This window comes from Triturus cristatus, chromosome 10, assembly GCF_964204655.1.
Source record: "Triturus cristatus chromosome 10, aTriCri1.1, whole genome shotgun sequence".
Classification (NCBI taxonomy): Eukaryota; Metazoa; Chordata; class Amphibia; order Caudata; family Salamandridae; genus Triturus; species Triturus cristatus.
Genome location: NC_140593.1, coordinates 1,134,496,468 through 1,134,512,876, shown reverse-complemented (window position 1 = coordinate 1,134,512,876; position 16,409 = coordinate 1,134,496,468). Strand labels below are relative to the sequence as shown.

The 16,409-nt window shown below is 43.6% G+C and overlaps 1 protein-coding gene across 2 annotated transcripts in view; it reads left to right on the top strand.

Moving 5' to 3' along the window:
* Positions 1-16,181, top strand: part of LOC146796740 (hexosaminidase D-like) — a 326,342-nt gene extending 310,161 nt beyond the window's left edge. For both annotated transcript variants that reach the window (XM_085629431.1, XM_085629430.1), the window contains exons 13-14: positions 6,433-6,525; positions 14,624-16,181. In XM_085629431.1, coding sequence (XP_085485557.1) covers positions 6,433-6,525; positions 14,624-14,819 — 289 coding nt within the window. In that variant the 3' untranslated portion in view covers positions 14,820-16,181. The remainder of the gene's footprint in view (positions 1-6,432; positions 6,526-14,623) is intronic.
* The last annotated feature ends 228 nt before the right edge of the window (positions 16,182-16,409 follow it).

The following is a 16,409-nucleotide window of genomic DNA, read 5'->3' as shown; positions in this document are numbered from 1 at the left end:
AAATGCCACTCAGCAGTGCTGCAGGGCTGTAGGCTACATTGAATGATGGATGTGAAGTCGTACCATCTACCCTTTTAGGCATTCAGTTATCTGACATGGTTCTTTGAAGTCTTAAATGGGGCAGTTCTAAGTTCATTAGTGTACAACTTGAATGCAAACTGAATAGGGTGACGCCATTCATCTGTTTGGCATGTCTGGCAGCTCAGTAGCACGCCTACTCCTCCTTATGTAACATATACTTTTGCTTGGGAAGTGATATTGTCATGGGCATGTCAGTGACAAACATGTCTGCTTGAGACAGCGGTTTTGAGTGTCCACTTGCAAACACCATGATTTTGTGAGGTTTTATATCCAGCTGATATGGTAAGGTTTCTCGCTTTTCTTTGGTCATGACATTGATGGACACGCCTGTGTCAATGACGGTGGTAACTTGGCACTTCGGTGGGGAGCATAACTGGGTATGAAATTGGTCAACGGTATATAGCACATGCACTGTTCTTTCTCCTTCATTGTTGTCCATGTCCTCTTCAGCGAGCCAACCAGCATACTTCTGTGAAATGGTTCATCTTCTCACATGCAGAGAATCTCTTACCCCTAGCCGGCAGACTCATGGGAGAAAGAACAGTCCTACACAGAGTCTGCATGTTTTATGTGGTCTTTGGTGCGCCTCTTCCTTTGGCAGGACACCAAAGTTGATAATCTGGTTTGTTGGCATCGCCTTTGATGGGTTTTTAGGGGGCAGCTTCTATGTGTGAGGCTTTCACCTTCAAAGACAATTTTAGAAGCCCTAGGGTTATTATGTCCCGCAGTGATTTGCAGGCTTTTTGGAGTATCTGCTTTCTGTTTGGCGGAGGCGCAGCCCTTGATCTTTTCTATTTCATCAGACAAGGTTCATATACAGGTTCCCCCTCAGATAAAAGGCATCAACAGATTCCTGTGGGCCCTGTTGAGCTTGGCGTAGTGAGAATCACTTGTAGTCCACGTTCGACATTGACTCAAAGATTGTTGACTGCTGTAACTATGGTGGATTAGTTGAACACTGGCCTGTCTTAGGTAGGTTGCGTGGTAACTTGTTGATGTCCTCCTCGCAAGGTGTAGCAGCAGAGGCCACTTTTGGGTGTCCTCCGCACTGGTGGTGGTAAAATACATATTGAGTCTCTCAACCCACAGATTCTACCTTATGATTTGTGCTGACAGCAGCCCTGAGATGACTAAGGGCTCAGTGACTTGGTTCATCTCGACCTCACAAGTTGGTCATGTCTATGTTCAATCTTGCTCCTCTGTACCGGTTTCTAGATCAGTGGATTTGCACTGGAGCTGATGGTGAGTCAGTTTCTTTGCATACCTTGATCTGGGATAAGATTCATAACACACCACCAGCGTGTCCTGTGCTTCGCCTCTTGGCCACACGTTTTTAGGTAGCGTTGGTCTGAGTTTGAATGCTGAGAGGAGCCCCCTTGGCATCCTCTTCGTCGTTCTGGCACTCTGTTGGGCCTCCTCGATTGTGTAGCATGGAGCACAGGATGTGCATGTGGCGATTTCCTTCCCTGCATTGTCTGGGCTCGGGTCAGATCATTTGCTGCACACACTGTCAAGGTGGTGTAACATATGGCTTTAGAAACGCGTCAGACAGGCAGCAGCACCATGTGGAACTCAGGTCATGCCCTCAATAGTGGTGAAGAGCAGTCATGAGTGGTATCACAGACGCAATCAATTGCAGGTTGTTGGACACCACAGCAATGGCAAGAACAGCACTGGCGAGAGGCACCAACCTGCACATGGACGGGAAAAAGGATTGCCGTGGGTTCAGCTTGGATGAGAGGTACCATCTTGCATGCGGGTACTGCTGGTGAGCGCACTGGTAGACTGCAGTAGCGCGTGTCTTGGCCTAGTTTCTTGGGGAGGAAGGACCACTTCCACTTGTTGCTAAAATATGATATTCCTCAGTAAAGGAGATGCAGAGACAGGTACTGTTAAGTATCTCCACCACCTTTATTAACCACATTACGTGACTATGGGCTCAACCAGTAAAACCCTAAAGCAGCGGGGTCATCATTCATGAACTCTCCCATGTTCTATTCCTAGAGCTGTTCACTCGCAAACACAACAGAGCTCATCCGACACTGGTTCATTTGCGCAACTAGTTCCTTTCTGCCACTATTCCAGCCCATTCTCAGCTTCCTCCTTACTGTCCATCTAATGTCTTCTTAACATTTCACTATTGTTTTTACTCGAATCCCAGCAAAAGAACCTCATCCTCCCTTCCACGTTCAATAAACTGAGTTCCATTAAATAGTGTAATATTACCACCTGATATTAATACCACACATTTTTTTTTATTTCATGAGCAAGTAATACCGCTTTTTAAAATCTCTTTCCCAGGACAGAAGGTTACACCGTGCAGCCTGATCTGCTTTTCATTCAAAGCAAAAAACTTTTTTGTTTAACTGTTTTGGACAGGTCAAGCTCTCAGGTTGTCTTGTGTCAGGCAGGATTAGTTCATCAAGTTACTTTACTTTGCATTATGAAGCCTATAATTTAGTGTGCTTACAGTTATAAACATAACACTGAAGTAAGCGGATATGACATAAAAACCAAGACTGCAAACATGGGGAAAATTGACCACTTAGGAGAGAGTCAGGGAGAGGACAATAGTCCAGTAGCTCCAGAATTCCTCAAGTTCACGTGTGAGCAGCTAATTCTAGCCACGTCTCTAATTTGCAATATTCTACTGATAGTCCAGTATTCTGATCAAGGGATCATGCTTGAAGACTACCACCACAAAACAGACTTGTGCCACTGACTGTAAGTGCACCCAATAACTAACCACAGGCAGGTCACCAACTTACAGCAAGAATGTCCTGGCATGGTCTAGCAGGAGAACCAAGAGTAAGCAATAAGCTGCACACACTTCCCAGAGCAACTGTCCAGACACCATCAATGGCTGCCTTGCTAATCATGGCATCCACGCTAAAGAATCGCTGACATCTTGTACAGGCTAAAGATGTTAATCACCAGAAACTCATGGATGCACGGGATAACAAAGTCCATCTGCTTACTATCATCGCCAATCCTTGACACACCATGGAAGAACCTCTGTGGAGCTTCACCCAGTTGTTAACACCAAGTATGTCATCAATACCACCTCCATGGCCTCTTATACCCCAACTGAAGTCTGACCATCAGTATTGCACCAAAGCCCAAGAAGCATCCTTGACATTCCGGAGCAATAGTCAGCCAGCGACAATCAGCTGACCACATCAGTATTCTGCTCCAGTCTCCTGCTCACCTTGTATTCCAAGGCGACTAAGCAGTGGGTCATCGGTGACCTTGCTGCGGCCCACGCACAACCCCAACACCCATTAGCGACATGTCTAAGGAGCCTCCTCACACACGCAAGAGATGGACTCGGTTTTGCTTCACTGACAGATACCGAAGTTGGAAGGGGCCCAGAGGAAGATTTCGGAAAGTCGTTGACAAGTTTCCAAGTCCTTCCAAGACTGTCTTCAGAGAGTCAGGAAACACAACAGTGGCAAGCCTGACTATGGATTCCCCATTTTCCCACCAATACCCTTGATGCACTGTTTGAGTTTTGGAGACAAACTACAAAGTTTTTCGAGCATCAGCAAGCTGTAGCAACACTGTACTATTGTAATGTTGTGAAAAGATTCTAAACGTCTCTGCATCAGTCTTTGTGCCCTGATTTGCATCTGGTTAAATTATGGACTTGAGCAATGGTGTTCTGTTGCAGCTGGTATCATTCGTCCAGTTTTGCACCGTTTTCCTGCTGATTGACTCTGAAACTCTAACCGGGGTTCTTGTCCTGTTTTGTTTGTTTGTTTCCCACTGTTGGCCTCTTTGACTTCTCTTTGGTTTTGGGGATGATTGTAGTGCTGCCCTGAGGTCACATCACTGCAGCCTTTATCCCGGGGGTTCCATAGACTAACAGACATCCATCTAACACAGGTGTCATTGGTCAGTTACCAGCCGTACTGTGGTCCCTGTGTCCTTTTTCCACATTTGAGGGCCTTAGTATGAAACACAACAACACTCACTATGGTAGAAATATGGGGTAAAAGAAAATAGGATTACTGCACATTTCTGTGCTAATTCAACAAAAGGCTAACGCGAACGTGGAAATAAATGTGTAAAGTAATATGGCAATCTTGTTGCTATTAGCTACTACTTATGTGCCTTGGAACCCTACATCCAGGAATTACCCACGTATTTTGCAAATGATTCTAACTGTGGCTGCTAGTAGGTATTTTTCTATTGTCACAACTATAACAGGGTCATATCTACTCTGGGGGACTGATGTCCTGTCCTTAATGTGGTCAGAGACTACATCGGGAAGACTGGGGCATTATTCACTTAATATACCTGAGAGCCACCACTCTTAGAAAAGCCTTACCATTCTCCATAGAAAATACTGCTTAGGATAAAATGTGTCAATTGAAAATATGTGTTTGTATTTCCAGGGAATAGAAAAGAATAAGGCGAAAAAAACAGGACACAGATCTCCTTTGAAAAACTAAAACTGGTAGAGGGTGTCCTTTATTTGATCGGTACTTATGCCTGGGGGTACATATTTGGGTTTGACCAGAGCAGTTAATGTTCATGTTGAGCTCTTCAGTTCAGAAGAATAACCCCACTCACAAGGTGTTTGGGTCACAGAGAACATCAGCCATATAGGTATCTGTGTCTGTTCAGGTCAGAATGCCTCATTGTTTGTGTCACAGAAAACCACATCCTATTGAGATCTGTGTTGTTATTGGGATTGATTAAATCTTGGTTTGGACCACAGAGAATTATTACCCCATTGTAATCTGTACAGTTTTTTGGTTTAGAAAAATCTTCGTTTAATCAGATAGAACCCTTTTTCCTTTATGATGTATATTGTTTTTAGGTCTGGGTAAATCTTGGTGTGAGTCACAGCGATGTATTGCCCCTCGTTGTCTATATTATGCTTGGGTCTCACTCTCAGTAGCTGTGTGGTTTTTGGTCCAAAAGAACTATTGCTCACTGGGAATCTTTATTGATTGTATTTCGGGCAAAAAAATCTTGTTTGTCACAGAGAAGTATTGAGAATACAAGACTACACATTGTCTGAAATCCCACTGAAATTGGATAGGTCTTAATGTTGCTGTCTCTTTTGTTGCAACACACTCGTTTGTTAAGGATGAGAACCCTTACCCACCCTTAGGTGGCATGCTTTATCATAGGGTTCCTTCTCACACCACTCACCGAGGTTTGTGTGGGCTACAACTCCCCTGTGCGTGGCAGGACCACTTAGCATGTTGTTTTTGGAGTGAAAACTCATTGTGAACTGTAGGTGTGGTTGAGTAATGCAGATGCATTGGAGCAGGTGTGTGACATAAAACTACTTCTTGTGGGGGACTAACTCGATGCTTTATTTTGTGTCCACCAAGGGATAGAATATAAGTAAGAGAGTAGTGGAAGTTCAACCCAATTATGCTAAAGAGGTAAACTTGTTTCTGCAAATTTAAAGGACCCCTACAAGAAGTAAGAGATGTTTTTCAGGACCTTTGTGCGGAGTCACTCTGCCATTAAATGAAGAAAGAAGTAGATGAATAATCTATATGTAAAAACAATTTTCAAAAATGGGTACAACCAGTGTTCCACAATATGTGTGGCTGTATTCACCGTAGCTGTAACCCACATTCGGCGAGTGTTGGGCCTCAGCTAGAACTATCTCAGGCAGACCAGCACATGGCCTCGACCTGACAGTCCTGTGCTGGTCTGTCTGACACTGTTTGAGTTTCATTCAATTTTATTTAAGCATTATTGCTGTTCTGCATTAAGATTTTAATGTATTTAGGTTTCATTGATTTGTTATTTAGGTACTTTCTCTCTTTTCATTTTCATCTTGGCTTTGTAGGGTGCCCTGTAGCATCCTTGGTGCTATCTTATCACTTTTTAAAACTTGTAATTGAATAATCAAAAACATCCCAGAAACACATTCATTGCCTTTTCAGTCTGTAGCTTGTGACTAACGAAACCATGTTTCCCAATTCTCTCACCCACCACCTCTCCCTCTCCCCCTCTCTCTTCTCATCCTCTACCTTCTCTCCCTCTGCTTGTATGTATATGTGTGTGTTTAATATATATGTATGTGTATAAAATGTGTGTATTTTATATATATATATATATACACACACGCACACACGTGTGTGTGTATATATTTATTTATTTATATTGTTTATTGCCCTCTCTTTGTATGGTGTCCCTCTTATGTTCCCTCCGCTCTTTTCTTCTTTTGCTACATTCTTCTGTAACTCACTTTTCTTGTCTTTCTCTCTCTCTCATTCTCTCTCTCTTACTCTCTCTTCTCTTCCCCCCCCCCCCACACGTTCCCTCTTGTTTGGTTCTATTTCTCCCTCCCACTGTTCTCTCTCTCTTGTCCCTCTACAGGCACGACATACCTGGTTGGTTTTCGCGCTACCACCGCAAACATCACTTCGCGAACCCGTACAGGATGGAGCTGTTCGGCAGCACAGTATTGAAGTAAGAACACAATCTATTGGTCATAATGAATCAGTAGAAAAATGAAGAAAATTTCTTGAGCTATTTGTTGCATTCTCCACATTCCAGTGGATTTTTTTGCTTTAGTCTCATCCTTTATATTCCAGAAAGAACATAAAGGGAGCAGGGAAGGTAAGCAAGCAAACAGTGTCTGCGAAGTGTCAACCCAGGTTTTTAGTGCTTGGTACAAAACCTTCATCGGGACAAGCAACCTCTAGCATGAAATAGATTTTAAACAATAGATAAGGGTGCTCATCAGAACATAAAGACATGCTGAGGCGACCCCCATTTCACCATGGGGTGCACTTGCTGTGCCAGTGAGGTTGGGAAATAGACTCCTGTACACAGTCTCCCTTGTCTTTTACAAAGGATCTTGGCCAGTTTGTCTCGGTCCTGCCTGCTGTCCATTGTACTTACTACTGCTGGATTTGAGGTCTGTGTTTGATTGTATTGCTGTAAGTTAGGTACGTTAGTCATGTGGACTTGCAATCTTACCATAGAGGTCTTCCAGTGAGACTTTGGGATGCGGGGAATTCAGGGAGATTGCACAAATTGTGCTGTTAGTTGCTTCAAGCTCCTCAACACTCAAAATTTTCTATTGTCCTGCAAAAGTGCCTTGAGGTGACTTACGTTTAATGGTCAGGTAATTTGGTGAGTGATGCTTATTAGGCAAAGGCTGAAGAACTAGATTAGAGTCGTGGAGGGAGATGAGAGTGTGGTTTGCAAGGACTGTGATTGCAGTACAGGTGGGAGCAGTCTATATTTTATGAACTAAGCCTCCAGTGCATAGGGCCTAGTACCTTGATTGAAGTACAACTTTTGCATGTTCTCAGAGCAGTCTGTAGTAAGTGCCATGACCATATGTTTGTAGATAAGGGGTGAATTCTAGGGATGGGTCCAGGAATGAGTTTGATCCCAGAGGGTGGTATATCACAGCCACACTGAGAGATCAGTTTGGGGTGATTATGCAGCAGGCGGCTATGCACTCTGAGATAGGGATAGCAGATTAGAGAGCTCTCTACATGTTAGATTAACTGTGTGGGCTGGAACGACTTCACACCATTTCTTAGCCTGGTTACAGTAGTCATGTTTTGATAGATTAGAAATTCACTGGAAAATACATCATCAGATATAGAACTGTAAAAATAAATCACTTTCTGCCATCAATGGACTTCAAGTCGTGTCTTCCCTTTCAAAAGGTCCGATGATTTGTTTATTAATATTTGTGCTGGATCATGGGATTTGAGCACATCTAGACTGAATAGTTGAACGTTTTTTAAATGGAATCCTCAGCTGGATGATAATGATGATCTCTTATTTGCTGTAAATATGCTTATAGGTTGGTCTTCCACAATAGTTCAGGAGTAGGAATAGCCAGGTTTGTCTAATGACATTCTTTATTGGTGCTGTGGGATTTCAGCCAGAAGGTAATACTTGGAGAGAAGCCACCATTGTGTGGAATAAACAACTACTGAACTTTTTCTTAACCCCTTGACTGCTGGGGTGCATGTGTTCTTCTGAGCTAGTCATTTTCTACAGTGTTTGCTCAGACCTTGTACAAACATTGGAGGGGCACCTTCTTTGACATTTGTGCTGTGTTTCTATAGCGTATAAATAAACATTCTTAAAGCACACCGGGTACACATTTTTATGACTTGTAGGAAGCTTTTTATTTATTCAAATGGGATAGTACCCGTACCTCAGAAGAAGATCGGAAGACTTGCCGGAGGAGGAGGCATTTAGGTTTATCCAAGTTGCTTCTTCAAGATGTCAGAGTTTAGTGTGAAGCCCAGTGTTTTGGGTGGGGGTGGGGGAGAGGGGTGCTCGGGGAGGTCTAGTGGTAGATTGAAAAAACTATGTCTGAACATTTACTGTAAATTCTCTAGAATGCAAGAAGAGAAATTCTCTTTTTTGTGGGTTTATCGTTAGAAAGGCTGACAAGGTCCAATATTGATTTCCTGAAAGAGAATATTGAATAAATTGCGGTGACACTAATAAGCCGTGACTTCTAGTGCAGCTTTGACGCTGCCCGGCTGTTCCATGTAGGAAAGGAAAGGAGATATGGCGGACTCAATATTGATAAAATGTGATCTTCTTGATGGAAATGAAGGAGCCCAGCCCTGGGCTTTCTCTCAAAGCCTGCCACAGCGCATATAATCACAAAGAGTGTAACTCTAGCGGGAAAGATGTAGGTATATTACTTCACAATAATACTTGGATTATTATTGAAATCATATAGTTTATCACCACATGTTCCAAACTTATTAATCCATCCAATCACTTCCTTGAATGTTGCTATACATCAATATTTTATTTGTGAAAGCTTGTATTAAATCAAATTACATAACCTTAAATCAAAGACATACTGTTCTCATTTAAATAACAATAAGTAGACGGGCCAAACCATCATTCCTAGTTGGATCTGTCATGAGGTAGTCTACTTTCTGTACTTTGAACCTGTTGCCTAATATTTATATACTGAACGTCTAATGCGATTAGGCTGGTAATCCTTGCATCAATCTTCCTTTACTATCCCTGATGTAGAGCCCTCTTGAGTAATAGTCGACCCTTTTTAGCCAATCAATTTCTGGCCTATTCAGGGCTGTACGAGGGAGAATAATAAAATAAATAAGCCCACATCGGTATGAATCATTATAATAAATATTTTACAAATACATTTGCATATAAACAAACTTCTACTAACATAAAGGATTAAAGCGGTGCATAGCGTCAAAAAACAAAAGGTTAGACAAGATGCTGTTGGAAAATATATATGTATAAAGACCTTTCTCCCCATGACCTCACATATTTCTTCTTCTGTCATAAATATAGTGCCCCGTAGGAAGGAGAGCAACCAACAAACAAAAGTTGCAACAGGGTGTGAAGGAGGAAAACGTGCCTACTTCACTAAAACGAACCCCAACAAGGTGTCAGTTCTCAATTTAAGGTTCTAATCACCAGCTAGTGAAGTGAAAGCCATAAAGTAATTACCTACATTTGTCTCCAAATTGCTTATAGTCAGACCTCTCTTACACGTCTATATAATCTGCTTTCTAAATCGAATGTCCTCATGGACGGGATACTATTAAGCAAAGCTTGCGGCTCTGTTGTACGGGAAGTACCACTAAACTCTTATTATAAGGAGCCCAAAGTGCCCGGTTCTAAGACAAAATCTCCACGGGGTCAACAGTGCCAGTGCACCTCCGGGAAACTAGATTCTAACTTGCGATCAATCCGTATCAGCGTTGTGATGCTGTACGCTCTTTATCATTAGCATCTGTCCGAGCTACCAACACCACCTCGTCTCCATGAATCCACGTGCAGGTGACTCCGGAAGTAAAGAAATGACTTCCTGTTTCCCGCCAAGCGCGGCAATGTCGCTGCCAAGTTGGAATAATGTCCCGTGGGGACGGTCTAGTGGCCATCTTAGATAGGTCCCTTTCTTCTGTGTACATATGATCCATATCTCAAAACCTATGTAATGGGAGAGGTATGTCGCCATTGGCGCACTACAGCATGGTCCATGGACAACAGAACAATGCCAAAGTCTGTGCGGGTGCCCACAAATAGCGTTATTCGGTATTCATACCAAAAGGGCTGATCCCGATGGTCCCAAAAAGGTAATGGGAACATATTCATATGTAAATATGGCTGAAGTCTACAATGTGGGCTAGTCTGCAGTGAACAAGGGTCAAGTTTTCAGCTGCATCTCTTGTGTGGAAATCCATCCAAATCTTTCATTGTATCTGGTCGCGTGGTCTATATTAGGAACCTTGTCAAAAAGTACATATCTATACTCACAGCATGTCGAACCAAAGTTTATATCAAAAAAAGTTATTAAAACATATCAAAAAAAGTTATTGTTTAACAAAAGATATAAAGAATATGTTTAAATATACATAGAAATCAATACATAAAACAAATGTTAAATGTCAAGGGTGCATGGCCAAGATGTCTGACGAGATGGATGTGTGTTAACTGAGCTCCTCTCCCTTTAAAGTCATCCTGTACCATCGTGCACAGTCCCTTGGCTTACTGTTCAGGAGAGGCTCCTGTTGCCTCTCTGCCCCCACTATCATGCCCGAGTGCTCCTACGTGGCGAGACACGTGCTGAGTAGAGAGGAGCAGCCACTTGGGGAGCTGAGACCTGGGCATGTCCTCTGACACGAGCACGCACGACATTGCTTGGGGCCCCGCACTAGCTCTTATCATCGGATTTGTTTGTCGCTAACAGGGAGTTGCAGCGTGGGGGATAGCTCCTGGAGCCCCCTCAATTGAGGAGGCGGGCGCCATGAGAGGGCCTATGCTGTGCGGGCCTACCACACACCATTGCTAAGGAACGATTGATGAGTTCAGAGGCTTCATGGAGAGTAATGGCTGGACGGGGACTCTGGACCAGAGGTGAGGACGTCTAGGGAGGGGGTTCTCTCCCCTTCAACCCCTCTTGAGGATCCGTGCTGGGGGCCCCCTGATCATAACTTAATCCACTTCGTGCCAGCAACAGAGTCGCAGAGGGCCTGCTGAGGCGATCACTGCGAACACTGGTGGGAGTAGTGGCAGGGCCTGCCAGCCCCTTTGAACACTGCGCTGATCTCCCCTAGCTCCCTCTCCTTTAGGTCAATCGGCAGCCGCATCGGTGCAGTAAGGCGAGCTGCGCCTAAGCAGTGGCCCTACTGAGGGGGCTCATTCATCGCAAGGCCTCCCCTCCCTTCTCTCCTCCCCCTCTCCTCAGCACTCCGGACACTGCAGTAACAGTGGCCCTACAGGAACAGGCTCACATATCCTCCTGGTAGGAGCGTTCATACACCAGGTGACAACAGGGGCCTCGCACTCATGGAGCAGAGGGCTTTATTAAAGGTAGTTCTGCCCTCTGCATATCAAATGATTCATGCGGGTTGGGGTCGAGACCCAAGGACACTGCCTGGCTTCCCCGCTGCTGAGACTATCCGTGTGCCCCTGGGTGCTGCTCGTACCGGGTAGTAACACACACCAGCGCCGAACTGTAAGGACCCGGGATCCTGGCTCAGTTGTTGTTGGGGACACACTTGTAGTATTCACCTGGTGCAGCAGGTGGTGATGTGGAGGTGAGACGGGACTGCCCTCTAACTGATTGTGGTCCCTGAGGATGCGTTGACCAAGGAGCGCATTTGACATGTGCCCTGTGAGGCACTGGGGCTAGGCTGATGCCCTGCCTTTGTTCTCTTGGTAAGTCCTTGGTGTTGGGTCGCACTCCTGGCAAATCATTCCTCCCCACTCTGCTGCTGCCTGAATAGGGTCCTTTCCTCTTGGCGGGACTCAACTGTGTGTAGCTGAGAGGCCATTCGTGCAGGCTGTGTACATACCCACATCCCAGCACTCAACCGCTAAGGGTGCGCCAGAGGGGAACCCCCTGACCAAGCTGAGGTGAAAATGGTCAAACAGCAAAGCCCTAAGTGGGGCTTCAAACAGAGTGGGGGGATAATGATGCCTTTGCAGAATGTAGGACCCTTGAGTGACAAAGACTCCCAGGAGATGCCCGCTGGAGCAACCGCCATGAGCAGATTTGACGAGCTATTGGCAGCCATCAGGGATCTAGGAAAAAGATTAATGCTGTTCCTTTGAAGAGAGAGTCAGATAAAAGGGAATATAAACCAACCTGACCAGAATGGTTCAAAGTTGGGAATCCATTTTGTTGGATTATAATGCCCTCACACACCTGGTAGGGTGTCATGCTTCATCATCGGGCTGCTCCTCGTTGGGTCGGCAGTGCAATACCCTTACGGGCTCCCTATAGTAGAGGCACTTTAACAGAGATCTTTTACCAACAGCCGTAAGGTGATGTGGGGGTGAGGGATCTATTGTGTGTAGATGAATGGGTGTTTGTAGTGAATCTAAAATAGGGTTGGGAGTACCAGCGACGGTAACTTAAATCAAGAGGCCTCCTACCCTAAGTAAAAGAAGTGATATAAGGCGCTCAGCTGAGGATTGTCTCTAGTTATGGCGCTCTTATAGGTGAAAGCTCAACATGTTTCTCGCCATATGATTAATGTGCGGGCGATTCGTCAGGACCAAAAAGCGGTTTTAAACTATCTACAACTAAAAAATCTAATGGTGTGTGGCTGCACACTCACAACAACCATACGAATCACTAGTCAGATATCTGGTAGTACTAGAACTACCTACAGAAAGAGAACACACAGGTTAGTACGTTACGGTTGTAGGTATGCGTATTCTCTTGCATTACCTGTGAATAATGGAGATGGGGTACATGCCCACATGAACTGCCACCTTGTTGGTGTTAGTTTTAGTGGAGTAGGCAAGTTTTCCTCCTTTACCCCCTGGTGCAACTTTCATTTGTTGGTTCCTCTCATTCTTACGGGAGCACTATATTTATGACAGAAGAAGGAATAAGTGAGAATATGGGGAGAGAGGCCTTTATACTTATATGGTTTCCAACGGCATCTCTTGTTTAACCTTTTGTTTATTCACTGTGTGACACACCTTTGTACATGATATCTGGCTGCTACGTCTGCGCTGTGTATTTAATTGACAGGCACGGCTTGTATGTTTGGTGTCTACTGTTTAACAGAGACATGAAACACCATGCACCACTTTAATCTTCTATGCTAGTAGAAGTTTGTTTATATGTAAATATTTTTGTAAGATGCTTATGATAATGATCCATGCTGATGTGGGCTTATTTATTTTATTATTCTTTTAAATAAGCGGGCTACACTCCCTCGTACTGTCCTGAAGAGGCCGGAAATTGATTGGCCAAATGCGTCAACTATTATTCGAGGAGTCCTCATCAAGGATAGAAGAGGAAGATTGAGGCAAGGATTACCAGCCTAATCGCATTAGATGTTCAGTATATGGAAATTAGGCAACTCGTGCAAAGTACAGAAAGTGGACTACCTCGTGACAGACCCAACCTAGGAATGATGGTTTGGCCATCTACTTATTGTTACTTATATGAGGACAGTGTGTCTTTGATTTAAGGTTGTATATTTGATTCAATACAAGCATTCACAAATAAAATATTGATGTATAACAACATTCAAGGAAGTGTTTGGATGGATTAATGAGTTTGATACATGTGATGATAAATTATGATATGTTTCCAATAATAATTCAGGTATTATTATAGATTAATATTTGTACATTTTTCCAGCTAGAGTTACGCTTGTTTTGTTTTTGTTTGCAACAGCTCAAAAACTCTGGAGGGTGATTTGGGCTACCCCCTTGGATAAACTGTGCACATAATTGTCAGGGGGTTTTCATAGCTGAGCCTTACTAATGGAGCTGAGAGATCAAGAAGTACCAATAAGCAGGAGCTGCCATCAAGTGCCTTTATGGCTTTGTCCTATGCCTGAAGTCTTGGTGCTGAATCTTTGCCTTATTGACTTGCATGGAGAAAATGATGACCATCAGTTAGTTTTTGCACTTCAGTGAAGATCATCTCCTCAGAGATTGTTATGATCGGTAGTTATGTGACCAGCTGAAGGATTTAAGATCTGTGTGTTCTTTGGACAGTGGTGCAAATCACCTTCTATTAAACATACCCAGCTATTCAGCTCTCTAGCCTTTTAGCCCTACAGAACTTTACCTAATGAGCTTTTATCCACAGCTATTCAGCAACTCTAGCTATTTGCCTATGGCTATTGCTATTCAGTCGCCTCTTTTGGACACTTTGGTTGTTAATGCTCACCTAGTCAACCTTCTGGCTTATACATCATCCATTTGTTCATTCTTCTTCACACTTATAACTATTAAACACCTCCATTTATCAAACCTAGCTAGTCACACCTTGTGCTATTCACAACTCCATTGATTCACATAGCTATTCAGACCCGGAGTTCATCCGTCAGTTATTCATCCCCACCTATTCACTCTGTTGGCTTTTTGCTTTACCAGTAATTCATTCTGTCTTCATGTATCTGCTTATTAAATACCTCCATGCTAAACCGCTACAGCTATTTTATAATTTGAGATCAGCACTCCACAAACTTCTCCACCAATTCAGTCTCTGTCTCGAACACTCAGCAGTTCACCTCCCCATTCACATACATTTTAATTTGTTTTGTTTGTGTCTTGCCAACAGAAGTCATGAGGAGTTGGAGGCTGTGATTCAGCAGCTACGTGGTCACCTGGAGGAGGTCTTTTTCCCTGACACAGTGGAGGAGTGGATGGAGGAGTATGTAAATCCGCATATGGACCCTCTGCGTGAGTTTGTTAAAGATTACCATGAAATTCACAAACTCAATGCGCAGCCAAAGGCCATTCTGAAGAGGCGGTAGCCAAGCAAAACACGATGAAACCCTGCAATGGAGCCCGAGAAAAAACGTGTCTGTGAACAAGACTTTAACCACAATTACATGTTTGTGTCCTTGGTTGGATGGGTTTAATTCTATGTGGTCACCCACCACCAGACTTGGTGATTTAGGAGCTTTCGGGTTTTCTTTTGGAACAGGAGTTCAGATTTGGGTATTGAAGCTTTCTCTGCTTCGAAATTCCCGATGAAATACGAGTTCGCTTTTATACGACTATTTTAGCAGAATGCATTAGGGGCCAATAAGTCTACCTCACTCTCTTTCAATTTTCAAGGATGTGATTGCATAGGTTGCAGAATGGGTGAACTGCAAAGAATCTTAGAGGGAGGTGCAGCTTAGCGATACCAGATATGTTTGCTAATTGCATATCACCCATGGTTCTACCCAAATGAAACCATTGTATGATATCATGCTGGAGAGTAATGTTGGTGTTCTCAAAACCGAGGCCCTTTGAGCGCTGAGTTTAGTTGTATCACTTTGCGCGAGTAACATTTTTGTGGCAGTAATTTGCACAGCAGTCAAGTCTCTCTGATGTGAATGTGAGCTTATTTGGTACACATTTGCCAGATGAGCTATCAAGAAATTGTCAGGGTTCCTTGTTATTTCTTGTCCCAATTCTTGACCTCTCTGTGAGAACCTATCTAAACAAATATTCCACCCAGCAGGGAACTATGTTCATTTGCTGTACATCTGGTTGCATGGTTAGATTGTTGTCGCTTTCTAGGTTTCTATCTGATGTTGAATGGAACAAGCAGTTAGTGTAGTTGGGTGGTTGACGAGATAGAATTCTTGAACCCTTGGCCATATATAGAAGCTCTGGCAGTCCTAAAGCCCCATGAGCTTTGAAGAAGAGGTGGAATCCCTACTTACTGATTTACCATGCCCTAGTGCTTGTTTCTGGTGTTAATATTTGCTCCTCTGGTTCTAGTTTTGGACACCAGGCACATTTTATTCAGTGGCAGTTGGCCTCGAGTTGTGGTGGAAAATGGCTATTGTCCCCTGTTTACCATACTGAACTAATCTGATCCTAGAAGGTCCAATCCCTGCTTCTCTTGATAGTAGGGTGAGCACACAATTTAGCTGGCGTACAATGTACAACAGATGAGTAGTTGTTGGTCTACCCTGAACTGAAAAGGCCTCCAACATACAGCAAAAACAGACTACGAGGCCCTTGAAGCAGTTCAGAGGAGGCCACTGAAGGCAAACAAACCCATATCAGGGGAGATCAACTGCAAAATCTCAGGGAGTTCACTGAAATAGCTTGCATTTTTTTTTAACTGCTCAGTTCTTTTCTGCAATTTAATAAATTGTTTGATTTTTTTTTTTAAATGGATATGGCTTATGTTTTTCAGTGTTATGTGTCAATTTACAACTCTCAGCCAACTTTCAGACTCAGCCAACTTTCAAACGTTCAAGAGCCCATGAACCGGAAAGTTAGCTGAAGGACAATCTCTCTATGATATATCACTGTGGGCAAGAGAGGGTTCCCTTCTGTTGCTCAGATGGGTTTTCAAATCTTGTCAGAACTTCGAGATAGAGGTTTCACATCTCCGGTGC